The sequence below is a fragment of the Ursus maritimus genome, unplaced genomic scaffold, assembly GCF_017311325.1.
Source record: "Ursus maritimus isolate PB19 unplaced genomic scaffold, ASM1731132v1 scaffold_17, whole genome shotgun sequence".
NCBI lineage: Eukaryota > Metazoa > Chordata > Mammalia > Carnivora > Ursidae > Ursus > Ursus maritimus.
The window spans coordinates 56,483,191-56,508,963 of NW_024424119.1; the positions used below are offsets into that span (position 1 = coordinate 56,483,191).

General features: G+C 52.2%; 1 protein-coding gene across 2 annotated transcripts in view; it reads right to left on the reverse strand.

Annotated features, from left to right (window-relative positions):
- The window catches only part of AK8 (adenylate kinase 8), a 118,317-nt gene that overhangs the window by 40,640 nt on the left and 51,904 nt on the right, over nt 1–25,773 (reverse strand). The window contains exons 10-11 of one of the 2 annotated variants that reach the window (XM_040632111.1): nt 25,676–25,765; nt 6,952–7,093 (exon numbers count right to left, since the gene is read on the reverse strand). In XM_040632111.1, coding sequence (XP_040488045.1) covers nt 6,952–7,093; nt 25,676–25,765 — 232 coding nt within the window. The remainder of the gene's footprint in view (nt 1–6,951; nt 7,094–25,675; nt 25,766–25,773) is intronic. The other variant, XM_040632112.1, reaches the window with a different exon arrangement.

The window sequence follows — 25,773 nt, forward strand, 5'->3', positions numbered from 1 at the left end:
CACTGGCATGGTGCTGGTGTTTGCCAGCCTGCTCCCCTCGGCGGCCTGTCCTCCACTGCCTGGAGGAAAGGGCTGCGTGTTCAGCAAAAGTCGACAACACACCCAGCACCAACTGGGAGCCAAAGGCAAGGAGTAGAGATGGGTCGCTGCCTTCCCACGGACAATTGAACCTCCTCTGAGCTCCTCTGGACATGGGACACCACAACCATCTAGTTTAAAAAATAATAATGAATAAAAATCCTAAGGCACCGCGCTCTCAAAGGAACCCATGCAGCAGTTCCAATTCGCACAAAACGAGCTGGGACACAGAGGAGCTACTCAGAAATCTAGCCCTTGGGTGATTTCTTTCTAGTCTCCGAAGTTAGTCCCCTAAGATAGAGGAAGAGACAGGCTAAGCCAGAGTCCCCCCTTTACCCTCTTCCCCAGGGATTTGTGAGAGATGTGGTGGCAGCTCTGACCTCTGGCAGGCAGTGCCGTGGGACAGGACAAGACAGGACAAGACAGAACGGGGACCTTGGCCACCCAGCCACGGGGGGGGGGGGGGTGTCTGCAAGGTCAAGGCCAGAGCTTGCCCAGCCCCTTCCCTGCAGCACTGAGAGGAAGGAGGGTGCAGAAAAACCCAGCCTGTCTGATACACTGCAAACTTCTCAACATCAATCAGAATCCTATACTCCCTCTCTATAGCGAACATTAATTTTAAAGGGAACGACGGCGCTACAAACTTGCCACATGAAATGAATTATTTTACAGCTGGGCAGAGGGCAGCTTTCTGGATGCAGCCTGGGATGGTTCCTTCTTTGTTTCTTTCTTCTTCTTCTTCCTTTTTTTTTTTTTTTTACTATTATTACGTTTTAACAAACTTTATAGCCCATTTTATTTGTTCTCAAATAACTTTTTCTCCCTCTTTGCAACACATCAATTACTTGGTCGGCTTCCCTCACCCTGTGATGTTGGAATCCAGAGATTGATACTGCTCGGCGGAATATAATTTAGTATTATGTGCCATGGGTTTATGAGGTAGGAGTCAAACAAAACATTGCGTTTGAACACTATCCATTCATTAGCTCTGAGAAGAGATTTATATCTGACAAGGAGACAATAACTTTGTTTTCTGATAAGCCAGAGAGGTCTATTTCTGTGTCCGACACAGAGCAGCTTCTCCTTCTCCAATAACTCTATTTACTAGCATGAATATATTTTAATAATAAAATTGATATATATGTAAATTTATTTTAATCTAATTTCATCGAACCCTCCTAAAAAAAAAGAGCCTTTGTAGATTGTTTTCATATCTGAATTATAGATTTCTGTATCGTATTCCCAGATTGATTTCTAGGCTATAATTCTGTCAAGATTTCCTCCTGGTGTCAAAAACAGCAACACCACAGCTCGAGCGCTTTATAATTGGCTCACAACCAAACCAGAATTACAGCCCTGGTATTCATCCCAGTGCCGGGTGGGCTCATTTTAGAATATTTCTCACTTTCTTAGCCTATATCTGGACTTGAAGGTTTATGGCTAAAATTACCTTCTGAATTAATCATAAAAATGTTAATTGAAAGCTAAGGTGGGGGAATGGGATAGTCGGATGTGAGGAGGAGGAGAGAACATACCCTCGGTGGCGGAGGGAAATACACAAGGTGAGAAAGGTGATTAAAACAGCGCGAGATTAAATCTATGTTGTAAACAAACATCTTTTTTCCTCTGCTTGTCCTCTGCCCTGGGGTCAAATAAATTAAATTGGCATTGTTTACTAAGTCTTTAGAAACTGATTTTATTCCATGGTGAATGGAGAAATATTTACTTGCAAGACTGCCCTAAATCAAAGAGGCTCTTGAATATTCTTCCCCATTTGCTTCTGAATAAACACCCCGCCCTCCCCTGCTGGTGGGTCTGCAGTCCTGGCACCGTGGGGAGGGCCAATAAATAAACTGCCGTTTTCTCCCTCAGGGCTCAGAGAGATCAAGCCCTGGATTCTCTCCTCCAACTGAGTCAGTGGCCCGCCCCAGTGGGTCACGGACTGTCCCGGATTTTCCCAGAGCCTTCCATCTTCAGGTAGATGGTGAGCGTACACGGAAGCTAACCCACTGACACCGGAGTCTGGGACGTTGCCAGAAAACAGAGGGTGGAAACAGCCTCGCAGCCCTGTGGTCCCTGGAAATTTGCAGGCAACACAGGCAGTAAGACAGGAAGCTTGGGTCCTCTGCCCTTGGACTAGACGAATATCTCAGCCTGCCAGCAGGAAGCTCTCTGGCCTCACCTCTAGGGGTGGAATGAGACAGAGTAGAAGAGAATCTAGACGTGGAGGACAGAAGAATGTCCCCCACCCAGACGGCCAGCCCAGAATCTGGGACTATGTTACCTTACCGGGCAAAAGCGACTCTGCAGATAAGATTCAGAAAAAGACCCCGATATGGTTGGATGATCCCAGACTTTCTGGGCAGGAGGGCGTCCAATTGAATCACACTGGTCCTTAACCTGAGAAGTGTCCCCAGCTCTGGCCAGAGAGGGGACTACCGAAAGGGGTCAGCGTGTGCAACGTTGCTGGCTTTGGAGATAAAGGCATCCGAGACCCAAGGGTGGCGGGCAGCCTGCAGAAGCTGAGAGGCAAGGAACCGGATTCTCCCCAGAGCCTCCAGAAGGAGCGCGGCCCTGCAGACTATCGATTTTAGCCCCACGGCGCTGGCTGACGATCAATCTGCGTTATTGAAGCCACCAAATTTGGAGGGATTTATTCCAGCAGCCACAGAAGCAAAACTAATACAACTCGTGCCATTCTTAGGCAAAAGACAGGCCTATTATTCAAAGACAATTGGTTTGCAAAATACAACCATCTTGGGACCCACAGATAGACGTTGCCAAAAAAGGGTCATAAAAGTCAAAAAAAGGGGGGGAATAGAAAGACAATGAATACGCTTTGGAAGAAAAATTACTCCAGGAAACATCAGCACATTTCCAATAAAGACTTATCAATACACTCCACATCATTTAGGAAGAGCAGTCTCTACGATGTAAGAAATCCGAGGGGAAATGAATGAAAGCTGAGAGAGTTAAGGGGCAAGGTGAAGGGAAACGTAAAAGCATCACAGAAATGAAAAGCCAGGGGCAGCGAGAAAGTAATGCAATAGAAATTAGTTGAAGTTATGATAAAGGACAGACAGGAAAAAAACAAGAAGTAAAAGCTACTAGAAAAAAATCTTAGGGGCACCTGGGGGGCTCAGTCGGTTGACTGTCTTGACTCTTGGTTTTGGGTCAGGTCATGATCTCAGGGTTGTGGGGTCAAGCCCCGAGTCTGGCTCTGTGCTGGATGTAGAATCTGCTTGAGATTTTCTCTTTCCCTCTATTCCTCCCCCCTCACTTGCGCACTTGCCCACACACACTCTCTCACTCGCTCAAATAAATAAAATCTTAAAAAACATATATTTTGTTTATTTGTCAGAGAGAGAAAGAGAGAGCACACATGCAGGGGGAGCGGCCGGCAGAGGGAGAAGCAGGATCCCCGCTAAGCAGGGAGCCTGATGTGGGACTCGATCCCGGGACCCCAGGATCATGATCTGAGCTGACGGCAGACACTTCACCAACACAACCACCTAGGCGCCCCCAAAAATAAAATCTTTAAAAAAGAAAAAAGAAAAAAAATCCTAATTATGGAAAACAGATGGTAACTATCCAACATACACATAATTGGTTTCCTGGAGAAGAAAACCAAGCAAGTGGACCAGGAAAATAGTAAAGTGTCTACTAGAAGAATATCCTCCTGAAGTAACGTTCCAGAGAAAAGTCATCAAGAGAAGTAAGACTAAGGCCTGCCGGGGGCGCCTGGGTAGCGCAGTCGTTAAAGCGTCTGCCTTTGGCTCAGGGCGTGATCCTGGTGTACCGGGATCGAGTCCCACATCAGGCTCCTCTGCTATGAGCCTGCTTCTTCCTCTCCCACTCCCCCTGCTTGTGTTCCCTCTCTCGCTGGCTGTCTCTCTCTGTCAAATAAATAAATAAAATCTTTAAAAAAAAAAAAAAAAAGACTAAGGCCTGCCGAGCACAAATGAACTTCAGGGGAGAGAGAGAGACCTCACAGGCACTCAGACAGAGGAAGCATACGAGCCACGACGGAAGAGCATCTCCCCACCCGCCGGCATTGCTACAGCCTCAGAGACATCAGAGGACGGTGTGGAAATGAGACAGGAGGCCGACGGGCAAGAAATGTGATCGAAGGGGCTTCACTTTGCTGGATGTTGTTCACAAACAAAGATAACAGAAGAGCTTGGCCGTCTACCAATGGGTGCACCCCAGCTGAAATGAATCAAAGACAGTCCTTCCAGAGGAAAGAAAAGGCGCGCCTGGGTGGCTCAGGCGGCTCAGCTTCCCACTCTTGGTTTCAGCTCAGGTTGTGATCCCAGGGTTGTGGGATCAAGCCCCACATTGGGCTCTGCACTCAGTGTGGAGTCTGCCTGAGATTCTCTCTCTCCCTCTCCCTCTGCCCCTCCCCCAGGCTCTTAAAAAAAAAGGAAAGATGAATCAAAATTGGTAAATGGGGAGGTTGAATTCTATAAACAGCTGGTGTTGAAATCTGAATCCATTTGAAGAGAGAGAATTAAAACCTCATGGAGTGTAGTAATTATTGCTAAAAACAACATAACTGTTATATTTTAGGAAGAAATGCTTAGTAATCTTAAAAATAAGAATATGTGTCAAATAGACTGGGACTAAACAACCTGAGAACGTGTCTGTCCCTGCCTCCCCCTCCCCGCAGCAGAGAGCGGACAGGCAGGGGGCGAGGAGGGAGCACACAGGGAGCACGTTCTCCTTCCTCTTCCATGTGACAGAGTCAAGCTACTCTGTTTCATTTGAAAATAGACAAATTGAGAAATACAGCCCAACCACGTATGTGAAACACGCAAACCGTGCTGGAGACCAGCAGGACCAGAGCCAGAGCACCTTCTGCATGGACTGGTGGGAAGGGGAGAGGGAGCAATCTCAGCAACAGAAGTCAAAGGAAACACAGACCAGAAAGAGAAGACGGGCACTGGCTGGCTCAGTCTGAGGAATGTGCGACTCTTAATCCTGGGGTTGTGAGTTCAAGCCCCGGTCGGGTATAGAGATTACTAAAAAATAAATAAACTTTAAAAAAAAGATGGAAGACAAAGGAAACCATAATTAAGCATAAAATAAAGTGATAAAAGCAAAAATAAGTGGGATAATTTCAACTGCTCAAGGAATAAAAAAGAGTCTCAAAAAATTTACCGCCCAGGCAACCCTTCTCGGGAAGCTACTGATGGATGTGCTTGACCAAAAACGAGGTAGTAAACCAAGAAAAAGAAAATTGGGGTGTGTGGAAACAATCTCCCTCATGGGAGAGAGGCGAAGGGAATCTTTGGCAATTATTAACTTCAGGAAAGGCAATAACAGAAAGAAGGCAAAAGAACCCTGAAGGAGCTCCTTCCCGCACAGCTGGCCCCGAGGGCAGGTCTTCTGGCAGAACCACACGGTCATGTGCGTGCATCTCAGTGGCCAGGACCTCTGCCGTCCCCGTACGGCTGCGCCAGAGACTGGGACACAGAATCGGCCTCGTGGGTACCAGCGGGAAGTGTTGTCACTGAGGAAGGGAGGCACAGAGAACGTGGTGAGTAACAGTTCCACCACGGACAGTCACGCCCGTCAAGACGACTTTCCACAGGGAACACGTGCCTGACAGAAGCCTCAAGGAACTGCATAACCTGGCACCAAAACATATGGAGCAGAAATCGCAGGAAGTAAGAGAACAAGAGGAATTCATAAAAATACAGTCTGGGGGCACCTGGGTGGCTCAGTCGGTTAAGCGTCCGACTCTCGATTTCCATTCTGGTCGTGATCTCAGGGTCCTGAGCCCGAGCTCTGCGTCGGGCTCCACGCTCAGTGCGGAGTCTGCTCCAGATTCTCGCCCTCCTCGCCTCCCCCACTGGCGCACATGCTCTCGCTCTCAAAACATACATCTTTTCCAATACCTACTGAAAAATCATCCACAGAATGAAGTTCGATCATTTTTTTTAAATTAGAGGTTGTACTTCAAGTTCTCCATACTTTGCACTAAAATAAAAAACTAATAATGAGAATTGAAATAAACAATGAAATGCCAACTACCCAGAAACTTGAAAATTCTCCTAAACCAAATCACAGTTTCTGCAACAATTAACCCCAAACAGCCAGGAGCCGTCCAATAACCAGCAGTGTCAGGTTAGGACCAACCAGAGAAAAGTCAAATGTGCTCCCTGGGCCGAGAACACAGGGCATCCTGCTTCCAGGTCCACTGCCCCAGGTCACAGCCCCGCGGGGCACACCCGCCACCACCCCCTCGGAGTCCCTGCCAAACCCAAGTGATGCGGCGACTCCCTCCCCAGAGCAAGCCCTGGCTAAGTAGCCTTCACTTGTTTTTCTTTGGGTCTCTTTTGCTTACGTCCACAACATACACAAGGATAGTGTACTCTCGAGTTCAAGTTAGCGGAAGAAGAGCAGAATATTCCAGAGCCCTAGACACTTGTTTTGGAACAAATGGCCAGCCGTTTAGGGAAAAGGTGTTCAGCTCATACTGTTTACCTACACGAAAACGACTATCGGGTGCACTGAAGCTTCCGATGTACGAAACGGAAGTGTGGAAACAGTAGAAGGAAGCGTCCGTTGACTGACTGGCACAACCATCCCGAGGAGGGCAAGACTGGCTGGACTGTCGCTCACAGGTGAGGAAGCTCAGGGCCAGCCATGCTCTGAGCCCACGCTTGGCTCCTGGTGCACAGGGCAGGGCGGGCGGGTGGGAACGGGGGCGTCAAGGGGCCTTCCACTTGAAGAGCATGGGGGCTTCTCGTAAACCGCAAGCTGTCAGAGGACTTCGTCAGCCGAGCCCCCGGGGAGAGTGTGCCAGCGGCAGGGACCTTCCGGGAGGCGGTGTGGGCGGGGCTGCGGCCCCCTGGAGGGTCGGCTTACCTGTTGGGCGGGTAGCCCAGGCTGTTCAGCAGGTGCGCCTGGTCCAGGTCTTTGGGGAAGCCGTGCAGCACCCAGCCTTTCTGAACGCAGTCCTGCTGGCTCAGGCGCCGGCTCAGCACCTTCATGATGATGCTGTCAGGGACTGCAGAGAAAGGAGGGCAAGCGGTCACTCTGTCACCCCGGCACCACTCCTGACCCAACAGGAGTCTGAGGGCGCGGCGGCGGGCTGTGGCCCATGGGTTTCCAAACGCCCTGGACTCTGGGTTGAACTGGTGAAGAGTAGGTTTAGGTAGACGAGGCTGCGGGTGCCCAGGTCCCTCCGAGGTCCCAGCAATTGGAGGAATGTGGCTGCCTGAGAAGGGAATAGCATTGGGTGACCTTGACCCTTCCCCGACCTTGACAAGATACCTGCCCCTCCGGGGCCAGCATAGTTCCCAGCCCTCCAGCAATATGTAGGCAGTCCCTGTCCCCCCAAGGATCCAGTTTTTGCAGCAAAAGACTTTCCTGGGCAGCACACCAGGCCCCGGGGGGAGGGTTTAGCTTTCCTCAAATGGGACCCTGTTGGTGCCCTGGGTGCTCCCTGCTAATCTGCAATGCACAAGCAACACTTGCTTCCCTCCTTCCTCCAGTTCTCCCCTCCTTGACGTCTAGAATCAAATCTCAAGAATTACAACTCGAGTCATAACCAGAGACTGAAATAGTCTCATGGAGGAGATATTGAGAAGCTTCTTGTTGACATACCGCAATTGACATTTTCCTGAAATTTATATCTCTCTTCTCAGACTCATTAAATGTCCTAAGTTGCTGATGTTCTGCGTTTTAGCAATTTGCACTGCATTTCCTGCACTTTGCACTCATTTTTCAAGAAATACTTGGTAAATATTACCAGTGTTTGCTATGGATGTGGCCCCGACAAGCTGGTTTCCTAGAGTTGCAATGAGGGTATTTGGCAGCTTCTCTGGAGAGGCCCGGCCCCCCTCCTGCCAGCCACCCAAGGATTGGGCAAGTGGCACCGGTGCACACATCTGAAACCTTCCAAACGGCCCCGAGGCCAACAGCCACATGAACACAGGGGTAAGAGGTGCAGAAACAGCTGCTTTCCTCCGTGGCAACGATACCCTGGTTACTCCCTTGTCACCAAAGGACGATCAACCTTATTCTGAGCGATTTGCATTTCCCTGAATTTGTTTTTTCTCAAGTCTTTCAGCCTTTCTTCACTAGTCTCGAGGAAAGAGCAGAAAAGGGCTTTTGTTCTAATGAGAATACCTGGCTACCTAACATGAGCGAGAAGTTGATGCAGCCAATCCTGTCTCCTCCCCTGCTTACACCTGCTGTGGCTCCCCAGTGCCGGGAGAATAAGAGCAGTCACCCTCCCCACGGCCAGCAGTCCCTGCGGTCTCTGACTCCTGCCTCCCTCCCAGTCCTGGTTCTGCCCCAACCCACTCTGACACTCTGAACTTCGGTCTCTTCTGCAAACTGGGAAGATAGGTGGCCGTGCTCTGGCCGGATGGCGAGGAGAAGGGGCTACAGAAGGATTTGTGATACAGCTGCTCGTATAAGCAGTCCTTAGAATAAAACCCAGAAAACTCAAACACACCACTTAGTTCCCCTGGATTCCTTTCGCAGGGCAAGTGTGAGCTGAGAGTTCAGTGGACTCTGCTTGGCAGCAGTGGGACCTCCCTGAACCTCAGGGTCCTCCTCTGTGACACCTGCCTCACTGGCTGTTGTGAGGCCAGAAGATGGACTCATTAAAGCAGCCAGATCCATTAGCGGTCTTCCGAAGGGCTGGGTGGGTGTACTTTTAGTCCCTTCCCAAAGTTTATCCAGACTCCCATCAGATGGCTGGGATGAGCCTCTGGCAAGAATATGTGACCCTTAGGTTTCAAACCTTTCAGATTAAATTTCAAAAATCCAACGCCTGAGCTTGAACCTGACTTTAGGAGAGTGCTATAGATTTGAGATGGGCTTGCCTATAGAGGAGGTCCCCTAGGTGATGGGCTTGCTGACCACTGATACCCTGGGTGCATTAAGGCCTCAGTTGTGGGGGGGTGAGGGCTGGATTGGGCCAACATTTGTTTCTCCAACAGTCAGGCCCTGTTGGAAAGCAAGCTATGCTCCAGAGAGGCTTCACTGCTGAACGGCAGCCTTCTCGGGGCAACAGGGGGCTTGCTTGTGAGGCTCGGAGCACTGGGGATTCGCAGACGGAAGGCCCTGGAAGGTCATCCTCTTGACCTTTCTGATTCCAAAGTTGAGAAACCAAGGCCTTAAAAGGTCGTGGCTTAAGAGACCTCTGTGACTCGAGGGAAAAATGCAAGACCAGATGGAAACACAAGGAGACTTTCTGAGGGGGTCGGTAGGGGCACGGGGAGGGGGGTGCTGTTTGCGAAGATTTTTAGAGGGAATTTCCCAATTTGCATTTAAAGTTAAAATGTAGGGGGGTGCCAGGGTGGCTCGGTCATTAAGCGTCTGCCTTCGGCTCAGGGTGTGATCCCAGAGTCCTGGGATTGAGCCCCACATCGGGCTCCTCTGCTGGGAGCCTGCTTCGTCTCCCACTCCCCCTGCTTATGTCCCCTCTCTCGCTGGCTGTCTCTCTCTCTGTCAAATAAATAAAATCTTTAAAAAAAAAAAAGTTAAAACATAGGGACGCCTGCATGGCTCGGTTTGTTGACTGTCTGACTCTTGATTTTGCCTGAGGTCATCTCAGGGTCATGAGATCGAGCCCCACGTTGGGCTCCACACTCAGCACGGAGTCTGCTTGGGATTCTCCCTCTCTCTCTGCCCCACCGCCCACTCACATTCTCTCTATAAATAAATAAATAAATAAATAAAACCGTAAAAAAAATTTTTTTTAAAAAAGTTAAAGTGTAGGGGCGCCTGGGTGGCTCAGTCGTTGGGTGTCTGCCTTCGTCTCAGGGCGTGGTCCCGGCATTCCGGGATCGAGCCGCACATCGGGCTTCTCCACTGGGAGCCTGCTTCTTCCTCTCCCACGCCCCCTGCTTGTGTTCCCTCTCTCGCTGGCTGTCTCTCTCTGTCTAATAAATAAATAAATAAATCTTTAAAAAAAAAAAAAAAGTTAAAGTGTACATGCCTTTTGACCCAGCGATCTCATTTATAAGAACTCACACCTAAGATACAATTGCACAGACAGGAAGAGGTGTGTGCACGAAGACGTCCATCTCAGTGTCCCTTTCACTGGTGACGATCAGAAACAAGGTACAATGTCCGTCAGCAGAAAACAGGTTAAATAAAGGACGGTCTGTCTATGCGATGGGATCTGATGTACCCTTCAACAAACCATTTCTACTTTTACTAACTTGGAAAGAGGCCTCTGACAGAAGATCAGGGGAGAAAGCAAGTCAACATACTGTGTGTATGATGTGGTCTAATTTAAATACATACAGACACACGTATACACACAGCATACACACACCCACACATACACACACTCCACACACATGAGAGAGTGGAGGGGCCCCCTTACGCCCTATGAATCAGACCCGATCCCTCACAGAGCTCAGGGCCCTGGAGTCCAGAGAGGCAGGGACCCGAGCCGGTATCCCGGCTGGAAAGGCAGAGGACTCAGGAGACACAGGAAGTGCTGAGAGCTCCAAGGAGGGGAAGACACGCATTTCCAGGAAGAAGGTGGAGGGCATACTGATTCTGACTGAGCCCCTCTTTTCAGGAGTCAGGGAAACACAGACCCTCAACTCCGCACTTCTCAGAAGGGCTCACTGTTTTTTCAAACTGCTAATTATTGGTGCGTATTTGTTTGCTGCCTGTGTTCCCACCTTCACCCCATCCCCTGAGAGCAGGGGCCCCAGTAAAGTCAGGCACTGTGGAGAAAGAAGAACCCTCTTATACTTCTGGTGGGAATGCAGGCTGGTGCAGCCACTCTGGAAAACAGTACGGAGGTTCCTCAAAAGGATAAAAACAGAGGTACCCTATGACCCAGCAATTGTACTACTGGGTATTTACCCCAAAGATACAAATGTAGTGATCTGAAGGGGCACCTGCACCCCAATGTTTACAGCAGCAGTGTCCACAATAGCCAAACTATGGAAAGAGCCCAGGTGTCCATCGACAGATGAATGGATAAAGAAGATGTGGTATATATATACACAATGGAATACTACTCAGCCATAAAAAAGGAAACCTTTCCATTTGCAAAAACGTGAATGGAACTAGAGGATATTATGCTGAGCGAAATAAGTCAGAGAAAGACAAGTATCATATGTCTCACTCATATGTGGAATTTAAGAAACAAAACAGAGGATCATAGAAGGGAGGGAAAAATAATATAAGATGAAATCAGAGAGGGAGACAAACCGTAAGAGATGCTGAACTCTAGGAAACAGACTGAGGTTTGCTGGAGGGGAGGAGGGCTGGGGGATTAGGGTAAGTGGGTGACGGGCATGAAGAGGATATGTGACATAATGGACACGGGTGTTCTATGCAACTGATAAATCACTGAACTCTACCTCTGAAACTAATAATACACTATGTCAATTAATTGAATTTAAATAAAATAAAATTTAAAAAATAAATAAAGTCAGGCGCTGTGCCAGCACGTGGCAGGTACTTAATAAACACACTGAATGAATAAATGAATGGATGATGATCGCAGGAGCCAGTGAGTGGTACCATTTCCAAAACCAGAAGGTTCTTTGGTCCCTTCCATGTTTGTGGCAGAACAAGGGATTGTCCTTTGGAGCACAGAACCAGGTCCCAAGGCAAGGGGAGACCACCACGGCCGGCTCTCAGCCATGCCTTTGGGCTACAGCACGGTCCAGCCTCAGATCAAGTAGGCAGGCCCGAGAATGTGAGCTGATGTCTGGGATATTTCAAAATAAAGTCCTGTCGGGGGCGTGGCGGGGGGGGGTCTTTCAGGTGGGTTCAGACACAACTAGGTGGCATGAGCTTGGGTGGGTTCATGGCACTGGGATGGGTTCCTGTAGCTTTCTTTCTTATTCTCTACTTTTTACAAATGTTTAAAGGTTAAAGGCTTCCATTCAAAAAGTAAGGTTTTGTTTAAAGAAAATTATTTAAATGCCTAGAGGAGGTTGGAATGGCCACTGGGAAAGGCCGTCCGAAAGGGACAAATGATGCAATCTCCCTGGAAGGCCATACTTTCCCCCATTAGTGACTCTCCCTTCGGGGGGACCAGGGTGCTGGAGGGAGTCTCCACCCTCCCCTGTTACTGCACCAGCTCCCTGGCCGGCTATTTGCCCAGATCTGCCCTTCTCGGGTAATCTGGGAAGTTGCTCAGACCCTCCCTCCCAAAAGGCCGGCAGTCTCTGTCCCTCAATCTGGAGGAGCTTTCGGAGGGTCCTAGTGTGGACAGAGCTGCATAAGCCTAAGGGTCTCCTCTACAGAGATGACGGTGCTCCCCCAGTTGGGGCTGGGAAACGCAGCCAGCCCCTGGAACAACCGCCTCTGGACACTGCCTCCTGGGCCTCCACCTGAGCAGCCCTCCCGCCAGCTGGGCAGGCCCTGAGTGAGGGGGGGAAGCCCGCAGACCCCCGCCTCCAGCGCCTTTCCCGGGCCCACCCCTGCGCCCCCGGCCCCGTACCTTTGTTTGGCTGCTACCTTTCTTTTCCTGAAGGCTATCGACTCATTTTCCCAAACCCACAAGGTCTGACCAGCCAGTTCAGCAAAAATGCAGCTTTTCAGAACAGATCTCGCTGGCTGCGTTCCGCTGGAAGTTTAAAGTCTCCTTGATAATGCTGTCCATTTACCCTTTATCCTCATCTCAGACAGAGATTTTCAGCACGGTCTAAAGTCTTTCTCCACTGAGTCAGGCGCCTCAGGCTTGATTTCTGGGCTTGACAGTTAACATCTCACCCTGCCTATAAGCTACTGCCGAGGGCTACCTCTCCGGAAGGTCCTGTCAACCCTAAATTTAGCAAAGTGCAAGATATGAATATCCCATTATTTCATAAGGCCACACCACATGGTTTCAGGGTGTTTTTTTTTTTTTTTTCCTGAAGATCTTCCATAAAAGATGGCAGTTCTCACATTGACCTAGAGGTGATTAAAATCTCAATCCATTTACTCCCTGCCGGCTGGGCGTGCTTGGCACAGGGGTTGATGGGGAGCCATGGTCCCAGGTGAGAGGCTCCCCGGGCCCACACGGGTCCTACTGGTCCCCCACCACTTGACTCAGGACAGAGGGCCCACCCTCTGTCTTGAAAGGCAGGCATTCCTGTTAAAAACCCAGCCCAGCTCAAGCTCCCTATTGCACACCAACCCCCACAGGAGGACAGGAGAGAGTGGTAGTTGAGGAGGGGCCCCCATGAGATGCCCCCGGATGGATGGACTCTTCTTCCCTGGCTGGGGGTCTGAAGTCTGTCATCATCTGTCAAGTCCAGCACAGAGAGCTGCTGAGTGAGTCAGGGAGGGCCTGGGGAGAGCACCTAGGCCACTCAAGATTTTCCAGGGGAAACTGGAGCCGAGCAAGGGGCAGAATGGACTGGCTCCAGGCCCTGCTCCATCCGGGCCCTCCTGCTGCGCCACACTGCCGCCTGCTGTCCTCGTCCTTGCATTCCTGCACTCACGGGCCGTGAGGGCCCGACCTGGGACTCAGCTGGGAGGGGTGGGGGGCACGAGGGGGCTGGGGCTGCTGGAGCTGGCCCAAAAAGGCCAGGGCAAAAAGTGGAGAAAAGGAAGTTGCTTCCTCAGTCAGGGCTCATAAGGGTAAAAAGACCCGAGACTGACGGATACGCCCAGAATCAGCTCTTGACCCTCCTTCCCCAGCAGGGCAGATCAGAAAGAGCTGAGGGCCTCATCACTCCCCCTACACACCGCAGGGACACAGCCTTATACCCACGCTCAGAAACCCACTTCTGTCTCCCACACACCCCCGTGCATGCACTCTACACACACCCCTACACAGACACGCTACACACACGCTCACACACTCACCCTACAACACCCCTACGCCGCCCACACACCTATGACATGCCTCACAACCCTGCACTAGACACGCGCAATACACCCGCTACACGCACATTTACACACACTGATATGGACCCCATGTACAGCACGTACACCCTGTACCCCACCCCCATCTACACCCGGTACATTGCACACCACCTACCCTTGCCTACACGCACCCCCCACAACTACCCCGTAGCTTCTTTCCTTCTTCAAGCCCCCCCCCCCTTGAAATCGAGGTAAAGGTGATATTTGGCATTTGTGGAAGACTCAGGATGTACTTCTCTTCCCTCTTCCGGACATCCCAATGTAGCTCCTGGTCCTGCTAGCTGCCGAAGAGGGCGGGTGGAGGGGGTCTTGGAAAGGAACAGGACTCTGAAGGAGAGGGGCTGCTTTTGTTTCTGATTTTCGTTTCCATCTCCTACGAAGGCTTGAAAGAAATGGGGCTCCCACCTCCCACATGCATTTCTTGGCCCAGGACGTGGGTGGGGCCCCTGTAGGCCCCAAATTACTATCACTGTAATTCAGCAAAACTAAACTGCCATTTCCAGGTGACTGTTGCCCGCCCACCCCCGACGGTACTGATTCCTGGCGGCCAAGGCCTGCAACAGCCCCTTGTTGCCACCACCATACCAGAAATCGGAGCCTCTGAGAAAGACCTGCGGCGCCAGCCCCGCCAGGACCCGGGGCCCTGTGCTCCGTTAGTGATGCCGTTTGTTTATTATTTACTGCCACCTGCTGGCCGATCGTGGAAGCTGCGCCCCAAGTGAGCACTTACAATGATAAACAGGACCTTTCCAAACCCTGCATGGGAAATAATGAGGAGAAACAGGATTGTTTGAATTGGTCACACCCTGCAAGCCTTCAGCAGGGAGCAGGCCCACTGGATAGTTTGCCTCCGTGGTAAACACAGGTCACTTGCTCCAGACAAGCTCTTGTCTTGGTGGCCACGAGACGGAACAGACATCTGAGACCCCTTAGGTTCCCAAAGTCCATACCCTAACATCTACACTGCTTAACAACAGCCTTTAAAACTGCTTGGCAGACAGTGATGCCAGGAAATAACAATTTTTTTAATATTGGATTTTTTTTTAAAGTCCGGAGAACTACATTAGCCCTGGGGCTCTTACCAATCAGGAAGATCTCGCACACTCTTCATCCCTCGAAGGATGGCTGCCCCCTTTCTATCACTTTCTATCACTCCCCTCTCTGCCTGTCTACTTGGGCAAAAAGCAAAGGCAAGATGGGGGCGCCCACACCCCACGGGTGCATCACGGCTGAGAGGCACAGCCTCCCACAGTGCATACAGTTTGTCTACTGAAGTTGTAGATGAGAAAAAAAAAGACCATTTAAAAATAGACATTCCTCTATGAATAAATGGTGCTTCACTTAGCAAATGAATAGGAATTTTAGAAAATGCTCACTTAGGCACACTGTGGATAACAATTTGATAGTTCACCATTCTGATCTTAAAACACACTTTTATGTCTTTCAGTAGAAAATGCAAGTACCCAGGAAAACGAGGAGAGGCGATCAGTCTATATGGGGACTGGGCTCTTTTAAAAGTGCAGGGGTGCCTGGGTGGCACAGCGGTTAAGCGTCTGCCTTCGGCTCAGGGCGTGATCCCAGCGTTGTGGGATCGAGCCCCACATCAGGCTCCTCTGCTAGGAGCCTGCTTCTTCCTCTCCCACTCCCCCTGCTTGTGTTCCCTCTCTCGCTGGCTGTCTCTATCTCTGTCAAATAAATAAATAAAATCTTTTTTAAAAAAAAGTGCAATGTACTAATATTTACCAAACAGCAGATGAAGGGACTTAAGGAACACAGTTTTCCTTCCGTTGTAAAGAAGCCGGGGCTCAGAACCAGCTCTTTCCCCCACATCTCACGGAGGGGGCAAGAATGCCATTACCCATGTGATCTGTGAGAGCAAAATCAGCAGTTACGGAGAAATCGGGAAACAACCATGAACCCATTTTTCTGGGATGGAAAAGATACGGCGGGCACATTAATTAACAAGCATGTGAGCTTGGGTCTGTCCTAAGCATGTATTTGTTCAAATACAAGTACTAATTCACGTGATCTTCCTAATAGCCCCATTTTGTGAAACTGAATTAGCAAACTGAAGCCCAGAGAAGTCGTAACTTGCTCAAGGCCACACAGCTCATGGCTGAAGGAGCCCTGATTTAACCCCAGGCAATCTTGCTGAAGCTAGGACGTTTGCTCAATCTCTGCTCTCTACCCGCCTCTCAGGGGAAGGAGCAGCGTGGATTCTGCCCTCCGCTCTGCATCTCTCTCGCAGTGTGCCCTCGGGTGAGTCGCTTTATCTCCCAACTGGGGTTTCTTCCTCTTTAAAACAGAACTGGACTCTAAGGTCTCTGAGCGATCTGCAAGCTCCTACATAGCGACACGCTACCGCCCAGCTCCTGGAGATCTAGAAGGCTGTCTGCTGCACACAGTCCTGACAAACGGCAACGCTCAACTCAAGCCTCCCCCAGCGTGGCAGACTAGCGATGCCCACTCCTCCCATTGAGAGGTAGGTGCTAGTCTCTCCTCTTGAACTTGGGCTGGTCTTATTGACTGGCCTGATGAACAGAATCAGGTGGAAGTTCACTCCGAGACCTCTAAGGCTGGGTCATAAGAAGCCCCGTAGCTTACCCCACCCTCCACGCCTACCCTGGACTCCCTGGGATGCTCGTTCTAGGAGAAGCCAGGCACCACATAAGAAGACTGACCAACCTAAGTCTGCCATGCTGTGAGGAAGCTGAGGCTAGCTGTGTGAAGAGGCTGCGTGGAGACAGACGCCTGACCAGCCCCCCCTGCTCCCAGGGTCCCATTCCAGGCACCAGGCAAGGGACTGCGGACTCTGTCTTGGACATACCATCCCCAGCAGATGCAGGGAGAAGAACCAAGGAACCAAGCTGACACCAGAACCGAGAGCCAGCCGCCGTGCTTGGATGAGCCAGTCCAGTTAGCTCCAGCCATTCAAGCCACGCCAACTGAGGTCCAAGTCAGCACCGAGTGCGGTCATGCCCTCCCTGAAATCCTCATCCACGAAATCAAAAGCACAATAAAGTAGTCATCATTTTATGCCATTAAGTTGTCAGGCAGCTGGCAATAGATACCTGGAGCACCAGAGGTAGGGCGAGCTGGGCCTCCGCTGGTTCCTGGTTACCGCAGGGGCCGGCCCCCGAGGCTGGCAGCAGTCACGGGAAAAGAATATCCAAAATCCACCTACGAAACAGACGTGTGTAGCCCACGGATCTTGCTCCTACTACCATTGCTTCCAGTACAGGGGCGATGGCAACTGCTATCCCTATTGATACTAATATTAATTAGCTATTATTACTAATAGTAAGTATCCAGCATAGACACAAGTCCATTTTATATAGCCAGCAAACCCATGGCTTTGATTCTGTGGAAAGCTGAACCTACAGATGAGGGCACCGTGGCTCTGAGTGACTTGCCCGAGGTCACGCAGCAGGGAAGTGGCAGAGTCTGAACTGGAGTCCGGTGGTGTGAGTCCCGAGCCTGCACCCGTGGCAGCTCCCCTGAACCATCTAGGAGTGACCGTGGCTGAGCACCTCTCTGGAAGCCGGTCAGGCTGCCTGCTGCCTTCTGCCACCTGCTCTCCCCTTCGTTCCTCCAGACAAATGGGGTCTCACCTAAATGGAAATGCAGGCAGAGAAGCTTCTGGGCCCCATGCCGTCCAGGGTCAATTGCTGTGTGCTCATTCATTCATTCATTCATTCATAAACATCAGCTGAGCTCCTACTATGAGCCATGCCAGCGCTAGGGACTGCGGAGAAGACCACTGGCCAGGCAGAGAGAGCTGCTGGGAGGACAGACACTGGGGTAGGGAGAGGTCCCAGACGGGCCTCTTACCTCCCCATCCTTCAGCCATGACCAGAAGGCAGGGGTGTGAGAACACAGCTCTGGCAGCCAAGATCACAGAGGCAAAATCAGATGTGTGCACTCAAGGTCTGAGGTGGGAGGTGAGGAGGAGAAAGGCGTCTCTTCCCTCCCCTGCCGCCTCCCCTGGACCCCCTAGGACAGTGGGTGGGGACGGAATAGGTGGCCATGGGCACTTTCCTTTATACTCTGTACTCTTCCGTCACCGCTCACCTCCCACCTCTCTGCCCCCACCCCACCAATCCCTTCTGTACCCCCACCCTTCCGCCCCCTTCTCAGCAGCACAGGTCGACAGGTGCAGTCCCTCATCTATCACAGCAGTGCAAAGCTCCCTGTGGGGACACCTCAGCGCGCCTTCTGGCTGACAAACCCCAGCAAGTCTCATGTCCCCGATCCGTTTCAGGGATGTGGTGACTGTCCAAAGTGTAGGACCCACAGAAGGTCACTGGGGCAACCTCCCCCTGGATGCCTCAGGTCCCACTCAGCCCGAGGAGAAAGAAGCCAGTGTCAGCTCCCCATCGAGCACATTCTGAGAGGGAAAGGGGCTTCTAGCTGCACCTGCCTCGGGGGTGTGAGTGGCCGCCCAGACGGCTGCACTGGGAGACCTCCTGGCTGGAGAAGGCTGGGGCCTCCGGGTCTGGCCTGTCGCAGACGATTTCACAGCTGAATGGGTTGGAAGCCACCGGGGCTGCCCGTGGAGGGGAAATGCTTCCAGAAGCTCTAGTCAGAGTGCGAAGGACACCATGCACCTCTGGGCTCACCTCAGACTTCGCAGACATGTCTGGGTTTTGTTTCACTGCATTTTGTAATCTGGATACCCAGCACATCGCAAGTGCTGGATGAACACTCTGGCAGCAAAAACATCTGTGGCTGTCCCTCTTCGGCGACACAGCTAGGTGGTAAGAACGGCGCTGGACAAGCCCCACCCCTGGTGGGGAGAGGTTTTGTTGAAAGGATGCATGAAAGGGGAGAGCCCCTCGCTGCCTCAGTTTCCCCACTGGACCAGCCATTGAACAAAAAGCTTTTTGACCTTTTGGTGACAAACCTTTTGATGATGCCCTGGCAAAGCTTCGTTTTCATAACGTGGAGAGCCAATACACCCTTCTGCAATGAAAATCTAGTTTGAAAAAACAAGGAGCCGGACCCTCTGGGGGCACGATCCTGTTGATAAATGGGAGCGCCAACCCCCTTTCTGGCACCATCCTCACCAGTGGGCCCTCTGGCCTCCGAATGCAACCACACTTTGAGACCTGCTGCTCTGTTGGGCTACCTCGGCCACGGCTTCCTCTCAGGCTGAAAAGGCTCCTACCTAGTTTCCATAAGGAAATCTTTGTAGCGGTCCCAGCGGAAAAGTCAAAAGTTTGACTTGAAAAAAGGAGCTACTTCAAAAGCATTGTCAGACCGAGGTGAGGGTTCCTTTAAAATGCATAAATTACAGGGGGCGTCCATTAATCCACCTATAGGCAGCCCCCAGCGGGAGAGCTCTGGGTGGGGGTGCCACAGGGACGCAAGGGGACACATCCGGGGGAGGCGAAGTGAATAAAATACACGCTGAATAAAAGAGCAAATTAATGTGTTTATTACTTCCTGCCTGGACTGTGTGCGTGTGTGTGTGTGTGTGTGTGTGTGTAGAAAAATGAAAGAAAAATGCAGAGTTTTTTTCAATAATAAAAAGGGAGTTGCACCGCGGGGCCCCTAAAGCTTGTGAAAAATTAAACTCGACGGATTCAAACTGTCCTATTTCCACTTCAAAAGAGATGAGGCACTGAGCTCTTCCCAACTTGTCTTCAAACGCCCAGCACCCTAGAAAGTTTCTTTAAAAAAATAAAGGCTCCTGCTCCCCCAAGTACTGTACCGGTTACTGTACCCACCGTCTCTTCCTCTTCTAATTATACCCCTGTGAGTCTATTAATCAACTGGTAAATTATTTAGAGAGCCGCGCGCTGTCTTGAGCTGGTACAAACACGCCGCATGCACAGCCCTGCTGCATCGGGCAGAGGTCCCTGGGGTCCCGCCTCCGCCCGCCGCAAGGCTGCGTGCAGCTCGCCCAGGCTGCACCGAGCAAAACAAGCAATCCCGTTCCGCTTACCTCCTCAGACGGGAAGATTTACTTTGTCTTTCAACTCAGCAACTCCTTGCAAGTTTGTAACAAAAGAGAAAAGCTGGTCTATTGTCGAATCTTTAGTGTGCATTTAGTGCTGAGAATATTAATTCCCCCTAAAAAGGGCGGCAGTTCGGCGGAGCTCTGATCCGCGGCCCCTGGGAGGCGGATGCGTGGAAGGCTCCAGAAACACTCGTGATCATGCCGATTTGCGGCCGGTTTGGCTTGTGTGTATTACGAGGGCTGCGTTTGCTGTGGCGAGGGCTCATCACCAGTAAGGGTGCAAATGAGCCTCGAATTGCCCCCAAATCTCCCGCCTCCGCTCGGTTCGCTCAGGCCAGGAGGGACCTCCTCCAGACAGCAGTGTTCAGGAAAGAGGAGGGCGTGTGGGAGGGGGCACAGGGAACACTCGCTAATGATCTGTCTTCCACGTTACTCTCCCCCCCGCATCAGGACTGGCACTCTTAGGGGAAAGTTATTATACCAATTAAACAGCTGTTTTCTCACCTGGAAGTCAGCGTACGCCTGGCATGTGCACCAGGGAATTTGGGCCTTCGGGTAATTGAACTGCTTTAGCTGCTGGGGGTGCCGGTGGGGTGGGTTGGTGACAGAGGTGATGGGACTTAGGATCCCACTGTAATCTGACCCACAGCCCGGCGGGCAGGTGTTGGAAGGCACGGTTCTCTGTGCCTCTCCCGGAGAGCCTCCTAGAGGCTGCCTCAAATGCCACCACTGGGGACACACTCGCGCTGGCAGTCCCCTGACCTGACAATCCCAACAGGTTCTGAGGGCAACGCGGTCAGGTCAAGGCGAACATCTCACACGCTTAGGGCAAAGACTGAAGACTACAAGGACAAGATATGCCTTTGGCTGTTTCTACGCTCTTCCCTGGGTAGCTGTTCTCTAGAGAAAGCCCCAGCAACATTGGAGAAAGGAAACAATGATCAGAGCCAGGCGTAGAAGGCAGCCCTTCTGAACCAAAGAGTCGGTCGTGTACCACTAATTAGACCTAGCAATCTGGAAGGAGGTCGCATCACCCACCCCCCGCACGCCCAGCCTCTGGACCATGAATTCTGGCTGAAATACCCAAGGAAAGGGGTAACAATAAAGCAGTGCAGGCTTCTTGCTGATGCCTGTTGAGGCCGGTGAGGAAGGCTGGTTTCCACGTGAAGTGAAAACTGGAGAACGGACCTTCCAATGGGCAAAGACGGAACAGGTGCCTTCCTTGGGACACTCAAGGCGTCCAGAATGAAGAAATCCCACCCTCCACAAGACCCTTTGGTAGGAATGAAACCCCAGGGAAGGAGCTGAGCACCTCATTTGGAGATGGTGACCACTGTCAGTCACCACCGATTTAGACAGGGTTGAGATCTCAGGGCTCCTTCTCCTGATTTCGGGGAGAAAAAGACCATCGGCACACATTGGCACCGTACACACTGGCTATGGGATCCATCAGCAGCAACCATCTAATTTTAAATGGTATATAAACAGCTGAGAACTGATTTTTTTCCAAAACCCCAGAATAGTTTTTCCTTGTTTCGTACCCATGTGAAAGTGACAGGAGCTTCCCGGCAGCTAAGCCTGCATGATTTAAGGCCTGGCCCCGCGTGTCGTGCGCAGCCCAAACTCCCGCCGCCTGTAATGGAGGTTGCCTGCATAAAGAACGCGGCGTGCAGAACCCTGGGGAATAAATTTGTTCTGTTCGCTGCAGCTAGAGTCGGGATGAGTTTAGGAGGTCAGACCTATATATTTCAAAGTCCGGGACACAGAGGAAGCATTTCCCCAACCCTCTGTCCACGGTGCGGTCTCCAAGAGCCTAGGATCAAGAGATTTAGGACGGGCTATGATGGGCCCTGGAGCCCTCTGCCCAGAATGTGGAAAGATGGGAAAACAACAGTTATTAATTCTGCTGCTGATTCCAAAGAAGGAGGTGTTGGCAGCACCTGTGAGGACGGAAGAGAACATAACTAATCTGCAGAGGTCACGACTGGGACATAACATCACTAAGTCCCGCAGGGGGGACTAAGAGGAAGTGGCTCCGTGGGGGGAAAGATGACATATCTGGATCTACTCTGCTGTGCTGACGATGGTGGTGACGGTGACCGTGAGCGTGGCCGAGATGCACCACCATCGCAAAGCTGCCCGTCTCTGGGGGCTGCAAGCTCCAAGGTGAGCACAGAGAGAGGGCAAGAGCCTGTGACGGCAGGGGTGCCGGTGAGAGCCGGGCAGGAGGGCTGGCAAGCAGGCCGGCAGCCAGGAGCACAGGGCAGAGTCCCCAGCGCGGGAGGTCTGGTACCCAGAAGGGTACTGCCCGGCATGCAGGGGTGGTGACATCTGCCAGCCCTGCCCCAGGGTGAAGGGGCCTCTGAGCCCTTACAAGAATCTCCGCCCCTTCAGCCGAGCTCCCTGAATCTTCTGGATATTGCATGTGAAAACACATGCAGCATAGTGGCCAGGCACTCTCCCTGTTCCCAGGAATGCTGCTGACACCCAGGGCAGAGATATGTGAAACACATCTAGGCTTGTGAAGACAGACGTCCAACAGTCCTCAACAGGCCCCCAAGAACAATGGAGGACCATCACTACCTTGCTCTGCTGGAATTCTGCCAACGAGCTGCAAGTGTTGGGGGGGGCTTGTTGCTCTCAGTGTGGAGGGGACACCTTCTGAGCCCAGGGCAGCATGCTGGCTCCCCTGCCCTTTGCCTCACTCTTCCCCCTAGAGGAGAGTCATTGGCTACACTGGCCCCATCCCTCCAGCTCCCATCCTCCAGCTGGCTGGCCCTCACCCCCAGCAGGGTTGGCTGCCCTCCCCACGCCAGCTTCCACTCAGTCAGGGTTCTTCTGGGGAAGGTCTGAGGCCGGTCTCCCTGTCCCCACCATTAGGGAGTGGCCATTTACCAGGAGATGTCTCCACTAGCTCGTCCCCAGGCCTAGACTGGGAAGCCACGTCAGGAAGGCCAAGTGTGCCCTCACAGCCCTGCCGCACTTCCACCCGATGCCCCCAGAGAACGCTGGGTCCGCCTCCCACTGGGCTCAGAACTCGGGGTGCAGGGAGGTGACCTGCACCCGGGGCCCAGATGGATGATGCTGGACTCAGCCTCAGGGGGCCTCGGCGGGGCTGCCAACTGCAGTGACTCACAGATAAGCAAGGCTGTGGTGGGCTAAGCAGAGCCTCAGTGTTCAGTCTGACCTTCCCTTCAAAACCAAGTCCGGTCAAAATCATTTACATTTTCTTTCTGTTTCAGCTGCTGGCAAAGAGGCCCCTGCCAGACCTGGGTGGCTTGGGCACTCCTCCTGTGCGAGCCCCTCGCCGTGGCTGTCTCAGCAGCTTCTGCGCGGCCCATAATGAGACCCCGTTAGTGGCTATGAATGTAAATGCACTCTTTGTTATCCCTGAGAGATCAGAGATCGGGATTAGTGAAACGACAGAATTTATTGCTTCTGTTAGGAAGATACGGTAGTGGTTGCTGTTGTGTCTTTAATTTTGTGGGAAGTGCAGAAGCACAGAGCGGCAAGGCCAAGTAAGTGGCAGGGCGCAGAGCAGACAATGGAGAGCAGAGCCCAGCTTTACGGGACCGGTGCCCCCAGTCTCCTTTGTAGTCACCAAAGAACGTAAAGCGGAAACCAGTTCTGCCTCTTGCCCACCACTGGAAAGACCCTGGGGTTTATTTTCAGTGGTCGGGGAGCCAGGGATCTGAAGGTGCTCCAGTGCTGGCTGTGGAGATGGAGGAAGGGTCTCTGGGAGCTGGAGGGGATGACGAAGCAGCCGCTCCCAAGAGCCTCCAGAGGGCGCACAGCCACACCTGGAACCCACACCCAGGGGCCAGGACTTCCGACCTCCAGAACTGTCAGGTAACAAACGGGGGCTGTTTTCAACCACTGAGCTTGTTGGGCAGCGACAGAAAATGGAGATGGCGGGGACACGGAGGACAGCATCCAGCGCACCATGCAGGGCCGGCTCTCCCCCGACCTGCGCTCCACCGACCCGACCTACCGCGTCAGGGGTGTTCGCGAGCCGGTGCAGGTACGAGGGGACTCATTACGGTGTTTCTAAGGGAGCGCAAATTGGGAAACACCTAAATGCTTACTTATGGTCACTCTTCATTTTGAAAAAAAAAGTCAAAAGGACAGAAAAGCTGCAAGAAGTGTCAGAGCTCCTGCGTGCCCTTGCCGAGATCCGCCGGCCGTGAGCGTGGCCTCCTCTGTCCGGTCACGGTCTTTCTCTCCGAACCACTATGTGCTTGTTAGTGGGGAGATAAATTGTCCTCCAGTCTGTGCAGGGGACTATTTTGCAGCAAAATTTAAAATGATATAGATCTGTGAACTTACTACATTCACCCACTCATTCAACAAACGTTCGTTAGGGTGCCAAGAACCAGTGGCACCCACGCTCGTGAGTGGGGGGAGTGGCATCGAGGGAGGGAGACTGCTCGGGCGCGCTCGGGCACCAGGACTCTCCGACAGCACGCTTGCTGGTCCCCAGGTATGCACACCACGTCCCGCCCCGTGGGAACCCTGTGACCTAGGGTCTCCTATCCCATCTCACCGCGGAGAGGCCTCAGGCTCTGACAGGGGCTGCAGGGCTCACGGGGCGGGGTGGGGCGGCAGCTCTGGGATCTGAACCAGACAGGGCAGCACCGAAGCGTGCACTGGCTTGCAGTCCTGCCTGGAGCTTCCGGCTTCCGCCGCCTTCTAGTTACACCCCCACGATGGAGGGATGAACAGACTCGCTTGTCCACCTGCCTCAATGCAGATCACTGTGTCCAAAGGAGCTGACCGCGCCTCGCCTGAACGTCACGCTGGGGGAATGGAGCATCTTACAGGGGGCTTGGGAGAGCCAAGCCGGGACATGGTCCCAGGGGGCCGTCAAGCTATTGGGTTCGGACAAGCTGGCTGCTCTTGGGCGCGCCCCCCAAAGTGCTCTACCCAGAAGATGGTAGGAGAAGACAACCAACAAGGGCTCTGCTGGGGGTGTCTTCATCAAGGCACGCATCCTCTCCACGGGGGGCAGCTTTTGTTCGGGGTTTTCTCCAAAAGGATGTGTTCACATCAGACTTGGTGACTGCACAGAGGAACGACAGCACTTTAGATAGGAGGGGAAGATGTGGGTGTGTGCAGTGCACTGCCCGGGGAGGGAACGCCGGGTCCAGAGGGGCTCAGATGTGAACCAGCCGTACGGCCTCAGCAGCCCGGCCCCTTCTCCCTGACTCATTTGTGGCCTCAGGAAATTGACCTAGAATGACCTCAAAGGCGCCCTTCTTGGGGGTTGACAGAGAACGCTTTCAGACGGTAGATCACAGAGGGGCCTGGAAGGAGGATGTGGCCCAGCCTCCCTCCTCCAAGTCCACTCAACCAGCGGCCACTCAACCCTGGTATCTGCAAAGCTGTCTGAACCTTCTGGCTATTGACTTCTGATTAAATCAGAGTATTTGCCCACAGTACTTTTCTATGCCCAATAATCAAGGATGTGGGCAGCTGTGTGGCCTTGTGGCTCTCAATTTTAAGTGTTCTCAGTTATGAAAAGCATACATTCTTGAGAAACAGAAATACCTCAGCCTCCAGGAATAACACAGCATGTCTGCATTTCCCCGGCTCGGGACGGGGCTGGAAGCCAAGGGGCCCTGACAGGGAACAAACGCAGAGCCTCTGCTACCGGGAAAGCCCAATCTCCATTTCCCAGCTACCGTCCCCGGCCAAGCCCCCCGGTGCCCGGCGAGCCTCACACGGAGCGATCTGCCCCCCGGAGCCCATATGGCCGTGGCTGCTGAGCAATGTGTGGCCTACCTGCCATCTCCTTCCGAAAATAGGGCTGGATGAGCTCGCTGAATTTTGACTTGTCTGCTACGGCCTCTTTCAACAGTTGCCCACAGTGGACTGGGGGA